A 19,340-nucleotide genomic window follows, 5' to 3' on the forward strand; every position below is an offset into this window, starting at 1 on the left:
CTTCTAGCACCAGCTCCAGCCTGTGCACTGCAGACTTGGACAGCACCAAACCCTTCTGCACTGGAGAGATGCAGAAGAGGAAGTGGTGACACTTCAGGCAGACAAAGCTTTCCTTTTAAGTCCAGGACTGAAAAAAAGTGCAAGACAGCAGAATTATAAGTTGCTCAATCATAATTCTAGCAGGAAACACTCTGCTCTTATCAGCATTGCTTCAAACCACCCTTGTTATGCTAATCCAGTAACTGGTGAACGCTGAAGCGCCCTCAATAGAGGACCATTGTGAGAAAATAGTCCTTCAACATTTGTTTTCACAGCAGCTACATCTGGGGAAGAAATTACTGCAAAGCTTCTACCTCCCAGCAGAACACTGCTTGGATCAGTTTGAGAGGCAGAAATGCCAAGCCCACATGCCCTGTGGAAGCTTTAGCCACACCTTGTCAATAAGTGCAGCCCAGCCCTCTGCACTGAGCCATTTTTCACACAAAGTCCCTGTGCCTTCCTAGAGCTCCAGCACTAAGAGTTGGGTGGAAAAGTGTGGGACATGGCAGGCTTTGTGTTCAATCTCCCTTTTGGAATATCTTGGAGTGCTCAGTCAAGAAGCAGAAATCGGGAATCAAATAAAAGGTTTCTGGCTAGTTCTGTCTCCTGAGCAGATTTCCTTGCTTGGGGTTGCTGCTCCAGTCTGGCCCGCAGTACCAGAGTTAGCACAGCCAGCAGCTCCCTGCTCCTGTCACCCTCATCACCAGAGGGGAAAACCTTCATCCTGACATGCCTCCAGCTGCTCTCTGAGGACCATTCCATGCACAGCTTACACAATGCCATGAGGTACACTAAATACCAACTTCGGTCTAGGAAAAAAGGGAGCCCCACAAGCTAAAAGCAAAAGTTGTGCCTTTTATAGAAAGCACTGACTGCAGTTTGATTCCTCTACTTGTGATAAACTTATCCTTTGCAACTTTTCACTGTGTATTTCATAGGAAATTTAAGCCATTTTGGACAGTTGCTGTTGATAATGGAGACTTCCCCCACTTCTTCACCCCTTAAAGACAATTCATCTCACAACTGCAGCTCTGCATTCCGAAAGCATCACATCCTCCCACCTACAGACAGCCTCCCCAGTCAGCACTCCTGGCCCTTTGAGCCTGAAAACCTTAAACACACTGAAACCTTCCTTCAGAAAACCCACAACACTACTCACTGAGGCCAAAACTATAAAGCAGAAGGAGGAAGTAGGTTTTCTTTCACATCCCAAACTGGCTGATAGCTCCCCCCTCACAGTGTAACCCTGAGCTATTCTTCCCACCAACTCCTTTTTCTCTTGTCTCTACCTAGGTATGCTGAGATTATTGCATCTACTGTATATTTCTGCTACATTTGGATTAATAACCAATGCTTTCCATCCATGAAGAATCACAGGACAGAAGTGCTACAGCAGAAGAGCTCAACAGGCCAAGCCCAAGGTGTTGCACAACCAGTCAACAAATCTCAAGGGAAAGTTCCCTTTCAAGGGAAAAGCTCCTTCAGCCACAACAGCACAGCCACCAGGGGAGGATTCACCAGCACTGCTGAAGAACAGGTCCAGTGCTCCTGCTCACCAGGTCCTCACTTGGCCTTAGAAGGGATGGAATTGCACTTCTAACCCACAAACCAGGCCCTTTTTCTTTCCTTTATATGTTCACAACTTCTGACTGGCAGATTTGGGGTTACAGTGCCTTTCAGAATGAAAACCCAGGAGCACAGACTCTTCAGTCTGCTGTTTTAAGCCTCACATCTCAGGTTAGAAACACAGCCCACAACATTCAAACTGGAAGTACGAGGAGGGATCCAGCAAAGGAAGAAGAAATCCAATGGCCAACAGCCAGCTGCCTCCTCCACTTCCTACTCTGCACTCATCTACTGCAGCTCTTTGAAGCAACAGGGAGTCAGGAAAGAGTGCTGGCCTGAAAATTCTCGGGAAGGATTATTTAATCCAACCTCCCATACAACATTCAGGCCACAGCCATTGATAGCTGAGGTCATTCCTGCTATGAGCCATCCCTGTGGTTGCTCTGACTTCTGGCCTATCATTCAACACACACCTTGTGGTGCCTTAAAATGACTTTTGTATGTTTGCAACAGCGCTGAGGTTGGCAACTTCCACTAACAACAACACAAAGAACATTTATCAGTCCTGCAGGGAGTACTTACACAAACTTAAAAATTAAATTAGGCTACTTAAAAACAGCTGTTAGTACCAGATCAGCATTCTCAGTGAGAGGTTCCAGAATAACAAATGCAGAAATACATGATATCATCCTTTCTTACTGCTGTGGTTCCTGGAACACATTTTCATCTACACCAGGAGCTGGTGCTTAGTTACTTATTTGCTACTTGCTTGCTGTGTTTACTTTTATTTCAGGGTCTTTCAGTTCACAGCTGCAGCTGGATGACCTTTCAGCCACCTTATCTTGACCAGTGAACCACATTCCTTGGCTTTATAGCAACCTTCAGCACTAACACCTACAGTTACCTTCATGGCTGACGTTGCATTTGCAAACAGCTTTTCTAAAGCACCAGATACCTTGTTGCATGTGCAGATCTGCAATTTGCCTGTTTGGATGGAACATTGTCCCAAAGTGGGATTCACGAGTGTGTAAAGCAGAAAAACCCCAGGCTATGTATGAACTCTCCCATAAAGGTTGCCACAAAAGGGAACCAGGTGTATCACTTTGCATGAGTAGTTTTATACCTATTTTTAAGCCAGGTCACACTATACATTCAACTTGCACTTGAAATATGTCAGGCTTGAGATCCTCCCCTTCCCTACAGGAAATATTTCTTCCTATTCTGTATAGACAGATATTTAAAGCCTCATTTGCAAATATATTTTGGTTGAGAATCCTAATCAGGAAAAAAAACCCTACTTGCCCCAGTGCAGGACTCACAGTATCTCTTACCGGAGCCTATTCTCTAATTAGGTGGGGCTGTCAGACATCACTGATTGCAGGACCAGCAGTAAAAATACAATAAAAAGAAGAGAGTCATGTCCTCCTCAGCAATTTTGTATCATCACTAGTGATCAGGATCCCTTTCCACAAGGTCAGCTTTCTGAAAACACCATCACTACAAAAAGTAGTTCACACAACAACAGAGAGTTGAAGCTGCTCTCACCAAGCCCATTCCATTCGTGGGGAGCATTATCTTGACTCCCAACCTGGACAGAAAGCTGGATCTCTGACAAAAGACTTTCCACAGCACTTAAGGGCTGGCAGCAGTTGCCCGGAATTCTTCACCCTTTTAGCAGGTGTTAAAGCTCCTGGGAGAGAGCCAGGCACTACTTTTGACTGACTGAAGCAATCGAGTCATTCCTTACATCACCCAAACGCTGCAAAGAGTGAGAGCAATCCACTAGAAAGAAGTTGTGACCAGCCCCATGATAAGATACCCTGAAGCCACAGAGCAAATATCTGCAATAACTCCCGTGTTTCATGCTGCCTTTTATTGAACAAAAGCAAGTGGTGCATAAACTGCAGAACAAAGTAGAGCAGAGCAGCTGCTCAAACACTCCTACAAAGCACTCAGTAACTGTTCTCACTTAAATCTATGCAGCATAAAACCAACTACAATACCAGTGGCAGTAAGTGTGTGCAAGTAAAGTAGTTCTCGTTCCTTTATGGGTCTGCAGAAGAACATTACATGACACTGTTTGTCTTCCCTGCAGAAGGAGCTAAAGACAGAAGCTTTTGATTTTGCTGGTTCTTCCCATCATCTCTGACAATAAAACAGCTCATGTTTATAGTAAAAGAGAGTGCAAGCTTGAATGTGTATTGAGAAAGTATTTTAATTTAACTCTTTAGACAGCATTAGTGGGAAAAAATGCAGTACTTTATAGCAGACAAACCTTACCCTGTACAGACTGAAGGATAAGAGTGTCCATGACTGGGAAGGGGAAAAAAGGAAGGCAAGGGATGGCTAGAATGTGTCCCTGGTGCCTTCAGGGGTTTAATCTCATTAGCTGAGCCAATGCAGCCTGCTGCACTTGCACCTAGGGATCAGTAACAGGCTCTCTGTAGGCTTTACCTTGCCCTGCTAACGACACAGATTCACCTTCTCAAGGCTTTGTCACATCAGTTTAAGGACACACCACACACGTGAACCCCTGTCCTTCCTCCTCCCCTGTTCTCTGGTGACACAGCCCCTGGGTGCCACACTCAGGTCACTATTTTCACTATTTACCCTGCTCTGCTCCATGATAATGAGGGGGGAGTTCTCTGAATTCTTTGTGCCTCCATCCTGCCTAGGTGTCATAATCCTGTTTATGGCATGCTGGTTGCTATGGAAGTGATTATATTGTCACTAGATTATGCCCTCAGGTGGCAAGCATGTAAGGGAAGGCACATGAACAGGTTTTTGAATATATTTGAAGACATGATAGTGCAATCCTACATGTAATGACTAGCAGCTTTAGCAGTAGCTTCCAGACACAGAATATGATCATGAGGATCATGGCATCAACTTTTCATGTGGTTTTCTCCTAAAGAAAGGAAAATGAAAAATATCTCAATCGCTGGCTGCCACTATTTTATTCGAGCCAGTGCCCTACAGCTGAACAGTACAGTCCCAGCCACTTTCCCAGGCCCCTGAAAATAATACTTCTGCACACAAAACACTGTCTCTGAAGATCAGGATGAAAGAAGTGACAAGATCATGTAACCAGGCTCCACAACTCCAACTGCCCTTTTGTTGATTACTGTCTTTTACAGTGCATGGATTTGGAGAGCAGCAGCAAGGGAGACAGATCGTCTCAGATCTGACACGCTTGGTGAGACGCATGACTAACTCAGCTTGAGCCAGGACGTGCCTGGAATGTGTAACCCCTCCTGGAAGCCTTTTAACCAGGGGCACAAGCTTGGGGGTTTATCTGCCTGGATGGTAAATACATGATAGCAAGAAGTGCAACATAAACAGCCTAAAGACCCTGGTCCTTGCGAGCAGCTGGGAATCACACGAGATGCTTTCCTACCTACTGAGACCCCACTCAGCAGCACTGGAAGCGCTTTAGGTCTTCACAGCCAGGATTATGCAAGAACCAGCACCCCAAGTGCAGCATTGATGGCCTCATGCAGTGACCAGCACCATTCCCTCAGTTGATAATATGAGCACACACACATGAACTCTTCCTCCAGCCATCAGCTCACTCATCTACATCAGCAGAAATACTGTCCTGGAACACAAAGAGCCTCACAGCCAAACCACAAATGTAAAAAGAAAAAGATGATTATCCCAGTATAGTTAATATTTTGAATACAAAAAGAATATAGAACTTGCAGTTAACATCAAACTTTTCACCATGTGCTATTTCCTTACTGCAGCATTAGAGTAGTGCTGCAGTTCTGTTTCACATGTGTATTTTTTGTCCAGGAAAAAAACTATTCCTCACTGGGAATAAAGCTGAGGACAACAGCAGTTTCCAGAAGCTCCCAGCCCTGTTTACAGTTAGCCATATTCATAGCACAAGGCCATGACCATGCACTGCCCAAGGTCTGAGTGCAGCTACACAGAAAATACTCAGGATCTCTATTTTCCCAGGAGACGTGACCAATGACTTGTTGGAAGGCAACAGCATGTCAAAGGCTAGTTGAACACAACTCAAGGATAAAAGCCTAGCTGATCACATCCTCAAGGATGGCAGCCTTGTAGGACTAACTTAGTATCAAAGAAATGCTGATGGATGTGTTTGTGAGTAGGAAGTAAAGAGCTAAACTGCTGGTGAATCCCAGCTGAAGGCACAGATGTTAGAAAGGAAGCTCAACAGTCACTACTGCTGACAAAACAACCAATTTCACTTTGGCAGAGAAAAAAAAAGACACACCTGGTTTGAACTTGAACCTTGATCAGCATTCAAAGCCTATCCAGGAAACTGGTTCTTTCTTAGGAACCTCATGTTTAATTTATTGCGTCACATAACCAAGACCATCCTTGCTGGAGCCAGTACATGTAAACCAAACCTAATAATTAAGTTAGTGATGAGAGTCCAGCCCATAGGTTACACCTGCAGAACTACATTTCACCAGTGGTATTTGTCACTGCTGTGGTCCAAGAGGTACATCTCCTCCCATTGGCAGAAGGTGATTCAGATCTGTCCACAAAAATGAACTTGGATCTACAGAGAACATTCAGAGGTGGGTCAACCACAGGCAGAAGATGTCATATCTAGCAAATAGGTAGCAAATGTATTTAGGACAGGAATAAGACAAGCAGCCATATCTCAGAGCAACATTTTCTTGAGAAAAAAATTAACAGTGATGAAATACCATAGCAGGCAACTGAATTCTAATAGCTGCAAGAAAATCCACACAAAAAAGGTTGAAAGGGCACTGCAGTGAGACACACGTGACCCAGCAAGCAGTTGCCTCAGTAAGAATTTCAGACATAAGATATAAGTACAGAGACAAGAAGAATTAACATGCCAAGGGGGGATTAGGGTAACCAGATCCCCATACCTTCTCATCATCCTCTGCTGGGAGAGGAGGCAAGCTCACAGCTTGTCCCTTCCTCCTTCTCCCATAACCTCCACATCACCCGAGGCAAAAGCTAAGCTGCACTAATAAAAACAGCAGAGCCAGCGTAAACTGTCCAACCTTGTTATTTACACCTCAGCAGAACGCTCCCAGCATCCAGGATCACTTACAAGGCTTCTCCAAAACCTTGGAAGCAGCTCCCAGAGCACTGCTTGTCCACACAGAGAATTCTGTCAACAGCACCTGACGTATTTCATATTCATCACCTTCACTTTGCCATTTCATATTGGAGCGTTTCAAATGCTGAAGAGCTTGTGTTCAAAGAGATTTTTTAGTTTGCAGGAGGTCAGGCTGAAAAAGCTCAGAAAAACCCAGCCTCTGGAGTGATCAAGAGGTTCACTGCTAGAGTATAAAACCTGCCCCAGAGCATGGTCTGCAAGACCAGACAAGAACCTCATCAGGATATTTACCAAGTTGTACTTATGAGACTGAAAGGCAATTTTAACCTTGTAAATTTGCTACTGCAGCTAATTTGTCCACTCAGATTGATCCAACCTTTGTTGTCTAACCTGCAGGAACTTAAAATATATACAGAAATAAGGAAAGGCCAGCAAATCTAGCATATTTGATGTCAGAGACCAGGGATGAAGCCCAGTCCCACCCGAGTTCCAGGCACTACTCAGTCTCATAAACCAACAATAACTCAGACTGTGTGGGGAGAGGATGGGAAAGAAAAACAGAAGACAGCAGCCACATACTGTAAGACAAAAAGGCACACAAGAAGTGTTGTACAGTGGTTTTAAAATAGCACCCTCATCAGAAGTAAAGACTTCTGTTTAGCTACAGAAGTGTCAAAAAAATCATTCCATCCTCACTGGATGTACTATCTGTGCTTTCCACTAAATCCAGACAGAAAAAGACCCAAAAACAGCTGATACATTTTTTCCTTCCACCTACTCCAATTGAAACAGCTTGCCTCTTAAGGGAACATGAACATTAATACTTGCCATTGCCTAGCAGTACCTCTGATCTACTCTTGTGCAATAGCTCCCATTTTTTTTCAAGTCCAAAATGCTCATTCTAATCTTACTCAAGTTAAAAATTCTAAGGAAAAAATATTTAAAAATGAAACCTATCTCTTCAATCATCTCTGTCTAAGCCCAGTGGCTGCCAGCTATCTCCATCCCTGGCCTTTTCCTAGGTCTGTGCCTTTTTCTGGATTGCTTGCACTTGACAGCCTGTCAGTCCAATGCTAAAAGGAGATTGTATTATCAGGGTCTACCATGGCATTCACAAGGATCAGAACGACAAGCAGAGATGCAATAGGGTAGAAATAAGTCCTTCCCTCAAATCCTTTCAGCCTTCCCTCCAGTTCTTCTGCAAAAGAAAAAACCCATGAGCATTTCAAAAGGTACCAGAAGCAGCACAAGCTTCTCTCAGAAGACTCCAATCATCTGTTGCTGAGGGTCAGCCACACAAATTAGTTCTGAAAATTACCTTGCTTCCCATTTCAGAAACAAGAAGAGATTACTGAATAATAGAAGTTCACTATTGATTTTCTTCCCCCAGAAGACTCAAAAAAAGTACCTGGTACTTTTCATTGTAGAACATCTGGCTATTCCCCAAGTTCCAAAAACCAAAATGGGCACTGTGTGCAGTGCCTGCAACTGTTCTTGTTACACTTATTCCAAAAGTGAAATTCCACTGGGTGCTAAAGGTTTTATACAATATTCCATATTAAGATAATATTTTCATTTGATTCTCCTTCCTCTTTTCTCTCTTTGAAAGCTACATTATTACACCTCCCAAGGAAAAGAAATATTTATAAGCAGGACAACTCCACCCTTTCCTCTCAGTTCAACACCACAAGGCAAGATTCAGCCAGAGGTCAGTCACAACACACACTCAGATGCTTCTTTCATTTCTATGCCCTTGCACATTCCTAACCAAAAACCAGAACTGAGAAGAGTTCACCATATCTGCATTTGCCAAAAATCCACGATTTCTGCAATTGATGCAGCACAGCTTATAACAGCTGCAAACGTTCCTGGGCTCTGATAATTATAAGCCCATGGCTGGGTGTCTAATTAAAGGAGGAATGAATTAATGAGTTTTACCAAAGGCTTTTGAGTCACCATTATAATTCTCACCCTTAATCGGCTGCAGGACACTCAAAGGACACCGTGAGCAGGATCAGAGCAGAGAGGGGGGATAAACCACCCGCAGCTGATGCTTCCCCCATCACGTTCCTCTCCAGCATGTCACTGTCATTCAGACCCCGACAGCCAGACCAAACCCAGCAGGAAAACGCTTGGGTTTTTTGGACAGCTGAGTACAAAAACGCTTCCTGGAGCTGCCACAAAGCGCTGGCCAGCCTTTGAATGCCGAGAGGGAGCAGAGCGATGCCGGCAGAGGCTCGCAGAGCGCTGACTCCGGCACTTCCATTCACCGGGCCCCAGCCCCCAGCCAGCGCCGGCAATTGTGGCTCAGTCCCAGGCTCCCAAGGAGGCAGAAATTGAAAACACGTTTTCATTCAAGCACAGCTTGAATTTCATGAATTCCATTCCTCCCGACTTTCTCAGCATTTCCTGGAGTGAATACTGTAAAACCAGGGAGAAAGGGGATGGGGAGGCCCATAGGTAAGGCAGTGTCCCCCTTCTGACCACACCAGCCCAAAAACAGACTGGAGGCACTTGCGTGAGGATGCGACACAGACTATTCCTAAAATGAAGAAAATAAATATAGATGAACCACAAACTCAAGGAGGAAATAAAGTAACAAGCTGCCGGAGGCGTCGGAACAGTAACAGCTACAGGCACAGCCCCGGTGAGAAGCATTAGAATTTCAGCAAGCAGCAGAAAGCATCTCTTTGGCAGACTGAGGCACTCTTAGCTCCTATGGCAAGTGTCAAAATTACCAGTTGATCGGCTACAGGAACTTGAGCACACTGCTGAACTTCAAGAAAGCTCACCCCAGGGAAAAAGCAATTATAATCAGAGAAAACAGGTAGCACCGAGCAGTTTTTCCACATGTACAGTTGTAACACAATCAACTTTGGAATTATTCAGGCGTGCTAATTAACACCCTATGGATAGCTTTGACACCATTAGCAATACTTTTAATGGCTTTGTCACTGACACCATCTTCCCTTTTTCCCCAAGCCCAGCTTGGGCCTTATCTTGAGGAGCATTACATCATCTACTGCACCAAGGCCTCCCTGTGACAGACACTATTATGCAACTGAAGTGCCTCCATTTGGATTTTGGCGTTATTTTGAATTTCGGCGTTGAATAGAAGGCTTGTTTAAATTCCCTGCATGAACAGCAGCATTTTGCAGCCTGAAAAGGGCGTCCGTGCACAGACACCAACACTGGCATAACAACGTGTCTGAATGTGTTATACATTTGTGAAACATCCATTCCCCACATTCCCTTTTCCCCTCGTCCAGGAATAAGTCCTGCATTGTTAGGGTTGATTAGCAATATCTTTCATCCCTAATTTCACACTACAAAGGGCTTTCATGCATATGCACGTGTGGCACCATTCTGAGCCATATCAGCCAGAAAAAGCATTTAGTAGTGACCGAGGAAATCAGGAAATCGCAATCCGAGGGTGCAGCTCCAGTTTAAGTGAAGGTGAAGGGGGGTGTCAGCTCTTTCCCTGGATGGTTTTAATGCTGCTCTCACCATTGACTAAAAACTGCTCATTTGTTAAAATAATAACTAAAAAGAAGGTCTGGCACACATTACATCTGCTGAAGCAAGCAACCTGATAAGCATGTGAAAGCACACATTATTGCAAATGTTACCCAGTGCTTGGAGAAAGGAATGGCACAAGCATCGTGACTGAGTTACACCAACTGCTGTGGCCATGGATTGCACGCTAACCTACTTTCCTTTCTTCTTGCAAGAGAATAGCCTTAGCACACAAATGACTGCTTTGCAAAAACGTGCACATTTGCAGCTTACCAAACCCTAAAGCTCACAATTACAAGATCAGACTGAAAAACTATAAGTGGCTCATTATGCAGAAACCTAAAAAAAAAGTTTGAAATGAAAGCTTTTGCAACATGAAAGTGCTCTGTGTTTTGCTCTTTCCTAGTTTATCTAATGAAAAAAAAAATAAAAATAGCATCATCATGGCTCTGCCCCACAGCCACTATTCACTAGATACCTGGAGACCCCTTTGCCATGTCCCAAAATAATTCCTGGTTTGAGAATAAATGCAACCAATTCCCAGATTTTCACTGCTGCAACACATCAGTCACCCCTTGAAGTGGAGGAAAGGAAAGAATTTCTAACAGTGTTGACTTTTTTGTTTTTTCAGACTCTCATATGAATGCATCCCCAGGACTAGAAGTTTTGCATGAACTTGATCCTCCTTGATTTTAGCTCATCTGTCTTGTTAATCATTGTTGTCAGCTAAAACAAAGACCTAGTAGGATGACATACCGAGAAAGTCTTGCCAAGAGAGAAGCAAAGTTACTGGGCTTGGATATTATTATTATTACCTCAGCAGCCATCAATAAGTCCCTGAGTATTAGGAGTCTTATTCATGTCTTAAAAGGGAGAATTGAGGTTCAGTGCAGTAGGTAATCCTGATATATTCCGAAGTTACTTGGGTCTCATCTGAATCTTCGAGCAAATAAATTCCCAGACATCACATCCCTTCCCCCAGCTATGGGAATCACATCCAGCTGAAAACAAGCCAAGTTCTCCTACTCACTCAAGGGGAATGGGAAATCTCCACCATAACTGGTGGAAAAGTCACTACTGAAAATTAAAACAGAAACAAGAAGAGAACTGACAGTCACCAAGAGGTTAATGCAAACAAGGTGCTGACTCCCCTCCACCCTAAGAAATTAAGAGTGAGCACCACCTTACTCACTGCTTGCTTGCAGCCACCCAAGCAAATTCACTTGACATCAAAGACTGTGAAAGAATGACTTCAGGAGAAGCTTTGGCCATCACCACTGGCCCTTCAGCACACCCATCCCACAGGTACAGGAGTGTCCCTGGACGGGGTCACAGCGGGGTGACCGTGCAAGCTCTGCCACAGCAGAGTCCTACAACACAAACATCGACTCTGGACTTCACCCTTCCCATCAGTGAGTGCTGGTGGGGGAAGGGGAGCAAGAGAAGAGGTGTAAAATTAGCCTTGTCCGGGAAGAAAAAGGAGAGGAAAAACACCAAACCAAATGAAACAAACAGAAAAAAAGACACAAATTTCAAGGGATTGGAGAGTACTTGTTCCTCTGTCCGCTCTGCACACACATGGCAAGAAACCTGGTGAGACATAGGCCCATAACTTTCCTCTCTCTCGTACTCAATGGACAGGATTTTGTTTACAAGTTCCAAAATAAATATAATCCCAAAATACAAGTAAGACAGCAAGAAGACTTGTGGCACAGCCCCTTAATCCACATTCAGAGCCTTGGGATTAAGTCAGAGATAGCACCTGACTTCCTGTCCTTAATCTCCAGAGTCATGCCTAATGGGATATGCTCTTCTGGGTGAGAATTTCTCACTTTCTCTAATAACAAAAAATTAAGAACACTAAAAATCCACATCAACATCTGCTTTAAGCACTGCTTGCTTTATTGGGTCAACATTTAAACAAAGGCACTTGGTTAACCTGGAGACCACAGATGTTCCTCTGCTCAAAAAGGCATGAAGGGGAAAAGAACAAAAAGAGACAAGACACGCCAAGACTGAACTGAATTTGCTTACCCCTTTCTCCAGACTCATAGAGATCAGGTTTTGCAGACCAGGAGCTGTATGGTGTTACACACGTGTGGATAAAAATGGAGCATTCTCAGGAAGACAAATGTTGTGTAGGTGCAGAAGCACCAGGGTGCCAGTGGCTGGCCACCACAACCAGACATTTTCAGCTCTGGTTCTACCCTTCCAGCTGAGACCAGCATGGCACCTTCAGGACACCACATGCTCCATAAATGTGTCTTAAGACTGAGAAGCTCACCAGGCTGGGCACCAACATCTTCTCTGTGCAGGATGAACACTTTTAGCATCCTACCCAGAGGGAGCGAGCATGGTTTACATCTTTGCACACTCACCTGCATCTCCTTTCCTCCATGCACCACGAAGTGTTTCACATTCCTCCAAGGCACCTTTTACCCCTGTGTACTCTGCTAAAACCATACCTTTAGAACAGTTGCTTTTTTTGACTAGAGTAAGGTAATTACAGCCAGCATTTCCAGAAACTGCCAGTTCTCAGGAGACCATCTGAAAACGTGGCAGCACAGCATGGGTCAGCAAAACAAAGCAAGGCTGCAGACAGAAAGCTGGCAAAGGTGGACTTTTTTCCTCTCTGCACACCATATGCTGCTGCATGGCTGGATGAACGGTCAACAGAAAACATTTTATGTCCACTTTCGGTAAAACTCAGCCATCAAAACTAGCCTTGGTTCTACATTTTTGGTTATTTATTTTGATGCAGCTCCTCGGTAAAGGCTCTTCCAGATCAAAGACAGAAGAGTCAGAGCACAGCACCAGTTTGCTGATAGGAGGTATTACTGCATGGTTACTCATGCAGCCAACACTGATGAGTAAAGAGAAGAGAGAATTTACCAGCAGTTCTTAAAAAATAAAAACAACTTCAGTTACATCAGAAAACATTGGAGTCTACTAACAGGGGTCATTTAACCTCTCTGGAAATATGAGAAAACTGGTGCTACAGCAGGATAGCTGATCAGACCTTGGAAGAGGTCCATCTGTTCTTGAAAGAAAGAAACCTTCAGTCCAACCCTTTAAGAAAGGCACATTACCCTCTGACTTTGAGCCAACTAGACAAAAACACGTCATCCAACTTGACTAATGCACATGTTTCCAATTTACAGAAAGACTCTTGGTTTCAAAATTGAAATAAGATGCCAGTACAGTAGAGGAAGTTCTAAAACAATCTCTATAATCCAAGTTTTTTGGCAGTTTGGGCTCCATCATGTTTCTCCAGCCAAGAAATAATTCCAAAGACGACATTAGCTGTTATGTGTAGGCAAACAGCCTCACAGAGCCAGAAAATACCTGACAGAATTAATTCCTTGCTGGACCTTTGGCTATGGGTTCAAACACACATGCCTTAGATTAGAGTCTCCAAGCCAAAAAAAGGGAAGGATCATTGGGTTTACACAGCACCTTTCCCTGCTGGATCCTTTCTCAGCACACGTACAGAGGGAGAAAAAGAACATTACAACACGAAAGCACTGACAGATGTATGATAGGAAACTCCTGGGTGACAACACTGAGGAGAGCATCTCAAAGCCAAGGATAGAGCATGTCCCTGCTCTTATCACTGCTTCCTTCAGCACGATTCTGCATCTTAATTGGTGTGAATCAATCATCAGTCATCTTCCAAAGCACAAACAGCTGCCATTACACCTACTAACCGTGCATCTGCAGCTCTGACTCGTACTGAGAAGGCACGAAGCGGTGCAAGGGATGAGAATTTTTCTTTATTCTAGCCTGACTCACGCATAACCTTTGTGTTTACATAGGTTTGTGTCAATGTCGCCAGTTTCCAGCAATGAAGAAAAAGCAGAAACTCCAAAGAGCTCTGTGGTTTAGCTTTTACAGCCTCTTTTCTCCTTCACTGTTCACAGTGCACTTCTCAGCCCACAGTCAGACTCCAGAGATAAAGTGCTGTAGTCTCCTTTTCTGTCAGTGTACAGACACCCTGAGTGGAGCAGATATCCCATTACCTGTTGTTGTGCTGTACTACAAAGCTATTCAGCTTTTCTATTTCTTTCCAGCACGTGACCTCCACACTACTTCAAGGCTCTTAACCAGCTCTACCCTGAAAAAGAAAGTGAATTCAATGCCACACAGCTAAGTCAGTCACAAGTAGGAATACTTACATTGCTAAATAAATTAAACTAGTGACAGCGCAGTCTCAGGACCATCTCATTGGACCAATCAACTGAACTGGAAAGTAAGTGGACAGTACCGGCAAGATCATCATGATTTGATCAGCAGCAAAAGGCAGGGAGACCCAAACTGGTATTAGCATGATGCTGTCAGAAGGAACAGGAGCTCTGCTTCATTTTTACATTCCCTCCACTCTAGAATTTGTGACTCACTACACAATGAAAAGGCTTTGCAGAGCACTGCAGTATGACTCAGATGAGAATACAGCCAGAACAAAGCTGTTCATATCAAGATATTTTCAACCCCAATGATTCATGGGAGGATTAGGAAAAGAACTGGTCTGATAAGATCCTCTGTAGGGAGGACTATGGAGCAAGTCCTGCAAGCAGCACATGAAGGCAGCTCTGACAGGACTCGCCAGCATGCCAAACCCCTGCAGAAAAAGGATCACAACCCCAGCTCATTCTACATGGAGATTCATCTCAGTTCCCCCAGAAAAAGAAAACAACTGGCTGTACTGCTTGTTGTGGCAGAAGCAGAGCATCTGAAGGACATCAGGATACACATGCATTTTTAAACTATCTAGTCCAGAGGGGAAGGATCTGTTCTGCTCCTCCACACTCGTCTAACCTAATTGCAACAAGATATGCTGTGGAAGAAGATAAAGAGTAAAGTAATACCAAGAGAGAGCATTTCAGAGCCCAACTCAGGTGAAGAAGGTATGCAGCCAAAACCTGCAGCTGCGCTGATCTCAGCCCTTGGCAGCAGCACTGCCATGAGCATTTCTCATGCTCTCAGACAAAAGGAGGAAGCTCCAGTAGGTTGGTACACAATGGCTGCAGCCGCCTTGAGACAGCCCAGCACACAGCAGGCATCCCTGCTGCTCTGGCCAAGGGACTGCTCGGGACAGAACAGCAGAAGCAGCCATTGCATCTACATCCTGCCAGACATTCCCCATCACCCAGGGTCCCAGAAGACTTAACAAAGACTGAGACTTCAAAGGCTGGCAGCATGTGCTCATCACCCTCAGTCAGAGAGGTGTCAGGGCACAATCCCTGGGCTGCTGCCCCAGGGGAACAGCGGCTTGGCATTACACTAATCCTGCTAGGCAGAGGTGCAAAGCCTCTTCAGGCAGCAGCCTCCTCACCTGCAGCAGCACGTGGCACTGCAACAAGTGACAGGACAACATGCAAACCCAAGCCAGTGCATTCCACTTCTGGCTGGAGTGGGATGTTCAGCTGGTGCACAATTTCAAAGCCCGTCATCAAAACACAAGGACAAGAAATAGGTGGGTATTCACTAAAAGGTGGCTAAGGAAAAGAGTTTTACAAGGAAAGTGCTGCTTTCCTGTGGTCATAGGTTAGGAAATCTTTTCTAGAGAAGCAGTGAAGAATCAGATGCTTCCTTCCTCAAAACACGTCAGAATGGGACTGGACAGTGAGCCCAGCTGTGTGGCTATTTATGACAACAGTCCAGCTACCTGATGAATTGGAGTAATGTAGTTCAGGAAAGGTAATCCTTCCTTACTGCAGCTAGGGACACCCTGCCCTTACCTGTCCCAATAAACTTCATCCAGCATCCCCCCACTGACCTCTCCTCAGCTCCTGGGGAAATCAAATGCAGTATGTAGTTTAAAAGTTCATGCTTAAGAATCACCATATCAATCACTAGTGGAATAGAAAACAAAAACATACACAATTTGCATGAGTGAGACCTACAAAGTAAAGAAAAATAAGCCAAAGTTAAAATTAAAAAATGGACTTCCTAATTTTGAGGATGTATATGATCTCACCTATTAAATATGAAAGGTTCCTAAAGATAAGGGAAGACAACGCCAGCACAGGCTGCACACAGAGCAAGAAGTACAAATTAATTTAAAAAAAAAAAATCTAGAATTCAAACCAAAAGGCCTTCAGAAGCATTTAAAGCACAAGAGAGCATTTATCATTACAGTTCCCAGTCCTGGATTAAGTTTCCCTGGTTCACTGCATTAGAATTAATCTATGTGCCTACGAACTCCAGAGCCAACTTGCAGAGCCACAGCAGCGTTGTTATATAACCACAGCACTGATAGCACAGGCTGCAGTGCTGGAGCCTGCTTGCTACCCCTCACCAACACCAAAACCAGCAAAGCTGCTGCTGCTCAAATCATTCTCTTGACGACAGATGCCTCGGTAATCCAGACATTCGAGTTCGGATTTGATAAAATGTTTTCTTGAGAGCTGATGTTAAGACTTAAAAGGCCATCGACTGCTGTGGAAGTAGTCCTTAATGTCATCAAGGGAGGGGAGGCAGCTACACAGGAGAACAGCAGAAGGCTTTAAGTGGGAATATGATTACTGTAGAAAAATTATCTGACAAACAAACACAACCCCAGATTATTGCTAGGAATGCTTTTAAGCAATTTAAGTGAAAACTGGTACATCTGCTGTCTATTCAAAAGGTCACGGAGTGCTTATTTCATGATAACACACTCCCAAGAAGATCTTTCAATGAACTCTTAACTTCTGATCTCCAGCATCGCATATCCCTTGTTTTAAAGGCAGCTACCCTCTGAGGTCATGGAAATACAGTTCAGCTGCTGTGCAGCGTTAGATCTGCATGTGGCCATCTTGAACTCTGCTAAGCCAAGGGAACTAAAACAAATTAACAAATTGAAGCCTCAAAATACAAAGTTAGCTCAAAGTCCCTTTGATTTGCTGGTATAAAGATGTTTCTTTGTATCTACCCATGGCTCTTTAAACACATCTCTCACATTTTGCTCTAGCTTCAGTCCTCAGATCTGTTCATCTGTTTAGCACAAAAAGCCAAAAATACTGCTTCCTAAAGTATTTCTAATACCTTCTACTTCTAAGATAAACAAGAACTGCTTAGATGCTTTAGCCTTCATTCCTGTGTGCATGATAGCAGGCTGTGTATATAGGACACTGCAAGTATGTTCAGAAAAGCAAAATGGTGTTTTCAAAACCAGAGACCGTGGCAAAACGAGGCAGCAGAATCACTGCAGCTCTGTTCCAAGATGACAGCAGAGAACACAGATGTTGGAGCACACAGATTCACTCCACAATCATTTTAATTACATGCCTAGCCAACCAAGCACAGGATACAGGCTAAGCAGCATTAAAAAAAAAAAAAAAAAAAAAAAAAAAAAAAAAAAAAAAAAAGCTGCACACAAGTATTCTACGAGCATCCTCCTGTGCACTTGATGCTAAGGCCACTCTCGTGCATTAAGTCATCTGTTTTCCAGCAGGCAGGCAGCCGGTTTTGGAAAGGCACTGCTGGCCTCGCTGCGGGGCTGGCGGCATCAAAGGGGACGGTGAGCGGAGCCTGCCCAGGACTGGCACAGCCCACGGGGGGCTGCGGGCCGGGACGGTGCCCTCGCCGGGGCAGCGCTGGGGCCGGCCGGGGCACCCGCAGCACCGGCTCCTGCCCCTGCCAGGGGCCGCTCCGCGGTGCGGGTCGGTGGGCACACGGCGGGATGGGTGGAAGGTTGAGCTCAGGGATCTTGGAGGGCTTTTCCAACCTCAGTGATCTTATCAGTCTATATAATTTCACCTTCTGCCAAGAAGACCTCGGGCTCCGGGCAAGCAGGGGGCAGCTCGGCGTTGCTGCCCATCCCGCCGGGGTTGGTGACCTCCCGAGCGGGACCCCGCACCCCAGCCCTGCGGGGTCCCTGCCCCTCCAGCGGCGGCCGGAGCGGGGGGGACACGGCACCCTCGGCCACCCACCCGGGGAGCCCAGCGGGGCCGCACGCCCCCTCCTCCTCCTCCTCCTCCTCCTCCTCCTCCTCCTCCTCCCTCCAGGCGGGCCGAGCCCCCGCACGGCCCCGGGCAGACCCACCTGCTGGTACTCGGCGTCGTGCGGTCGGAAGTCGGCGGCGGTGAGCTCCCAGCGCAGGCTGAGGTGCGGCAGGCGGTGCAGCAGGCTCACCCACCAGGGCGGCGAGTAGCTCACGCCCGCCATGCCCGCGCCTGCCTCACCCCGACCCGCCGGCCATGGAGCGCCGCCCGCCTCACCCGCGCCGCGGCCGCCGGCCCCTCATGGCCGGGCGTCCCCCCCGCCGCTGCCCGTCCCTCCCTCTCCCTCTTTGTTCGCCCAGAGGCTCCGCCGCCCGCCCCGGCGCCGCCCGCCCGCTCCCATTGGCGCCGCCGCCGCCGCTGCCCCGCCCCGGCCCGGCCCGGCCCGGCCCGGCCCGCGCGGCTCCCCCGGGAGCGCCGCCGGGCCCCGAGCGCTGCACCCCTGCGTTTGTTCCCTGACAGATTTCCTGGTGCCGTGGGTCTCACACTGCCCTGCAGTTCTACCAGTGGAAGGTGCGCTTTGGGTTTAGCCTAAAAGCCAGCGGGGTAAAAGCGATTTGTGCCGCACGAAGTGGTAAAGGCAGTCATAAAGTCGCTTATTGTTGGCTCCTCTCGAGTCCGTCTCAACGCGCAGCCTAAGATCCAGAGGCAGCAAGTTTGTGCCTCCCGGATTCGCGTGGCAAGGGCAGCAACACAGGTGAACATTAAGGAGACGCCTCTCATTGTGTGACAGCACGAGGGGAAAAATAATAAAACAACAATTTGAACCGAGTCTTGGAATCTCTGCGAATACCTCAAAAATGAGAGGATATGGCACTTGAAGACATGGTTTACATGATGCTGGGTTGATGGTTGGACTTGGTGATCTTGGAGGTCTTTTCCAACCTTAATGACTCTGTGGTGCTGGGCACAGGGCCACGTGTGGCAGAGGGTGGGTGTCCACACCCAGCACCAAACCAGATCCCACCCCCCACACCAACACCTCTCCCTCCAAAGTAACCCCAAAGTGGACCCAACCACACTGCAGATCCCAGCCCCTGTGCCACTGACCACACCAATGCCTCCATGCCAGCTGAAGCTTGTTCCCCAGCACTGACTGCCCAGCAGTTGTTTGCCCAAAACTTGGGGGGAAAATTTCTGGAGGTGCTCAGGTGTCTAAAGAC

The 19,340-nt window shown here is 46.1% G+C and overlaps 1 protein-coding gene across 3 annotated transcripts in view; it reads right to left on the minus strand.

The window, feature by feature from the left end:
* Positions 1 to 18,504, minus strand: part of TTYH3 (tweety family member 3) — a 74,952-nt gene extending 56,448 nt beyond the window's left edge. For 2 of the 3 annotated variants that reach the window (XM_030284971.4, XM_030284969.4), the window contains exon 1: positions 18,221 to 18,482. In XM_030284971.4, the coding sequence (XP_030140831.2) occupies positions 18,221 to 18,343 (123 nt within the window). In that variant the 5' untranslated portion in view covers positions 18,344 to 18,482. Of the gene's footprint in view, positions 1 to 18,220 lie in introns of all 3 variants that reach the window. The other variant, XM_030284970.4, reaches the window with a different exon arrangement.
* Between the last annotated feature and the right edge of the window lie 836 nt (positions 18,505 to 19,340).

This window comes from Taeniopygia guttata, chromosome 14, assembly GCF_048771995.1.
Source record: "Taeniopygia guttata chromosome 14, bTaeGut7.mat, whole genome shotgun sequence".
Classification (NCBI taxonomy): Eukaryota; Metazoa; Chordata; class Aves; order Passeriformes; family Estrildidae; genus Taeniopygia; species Taeniopygia guttata.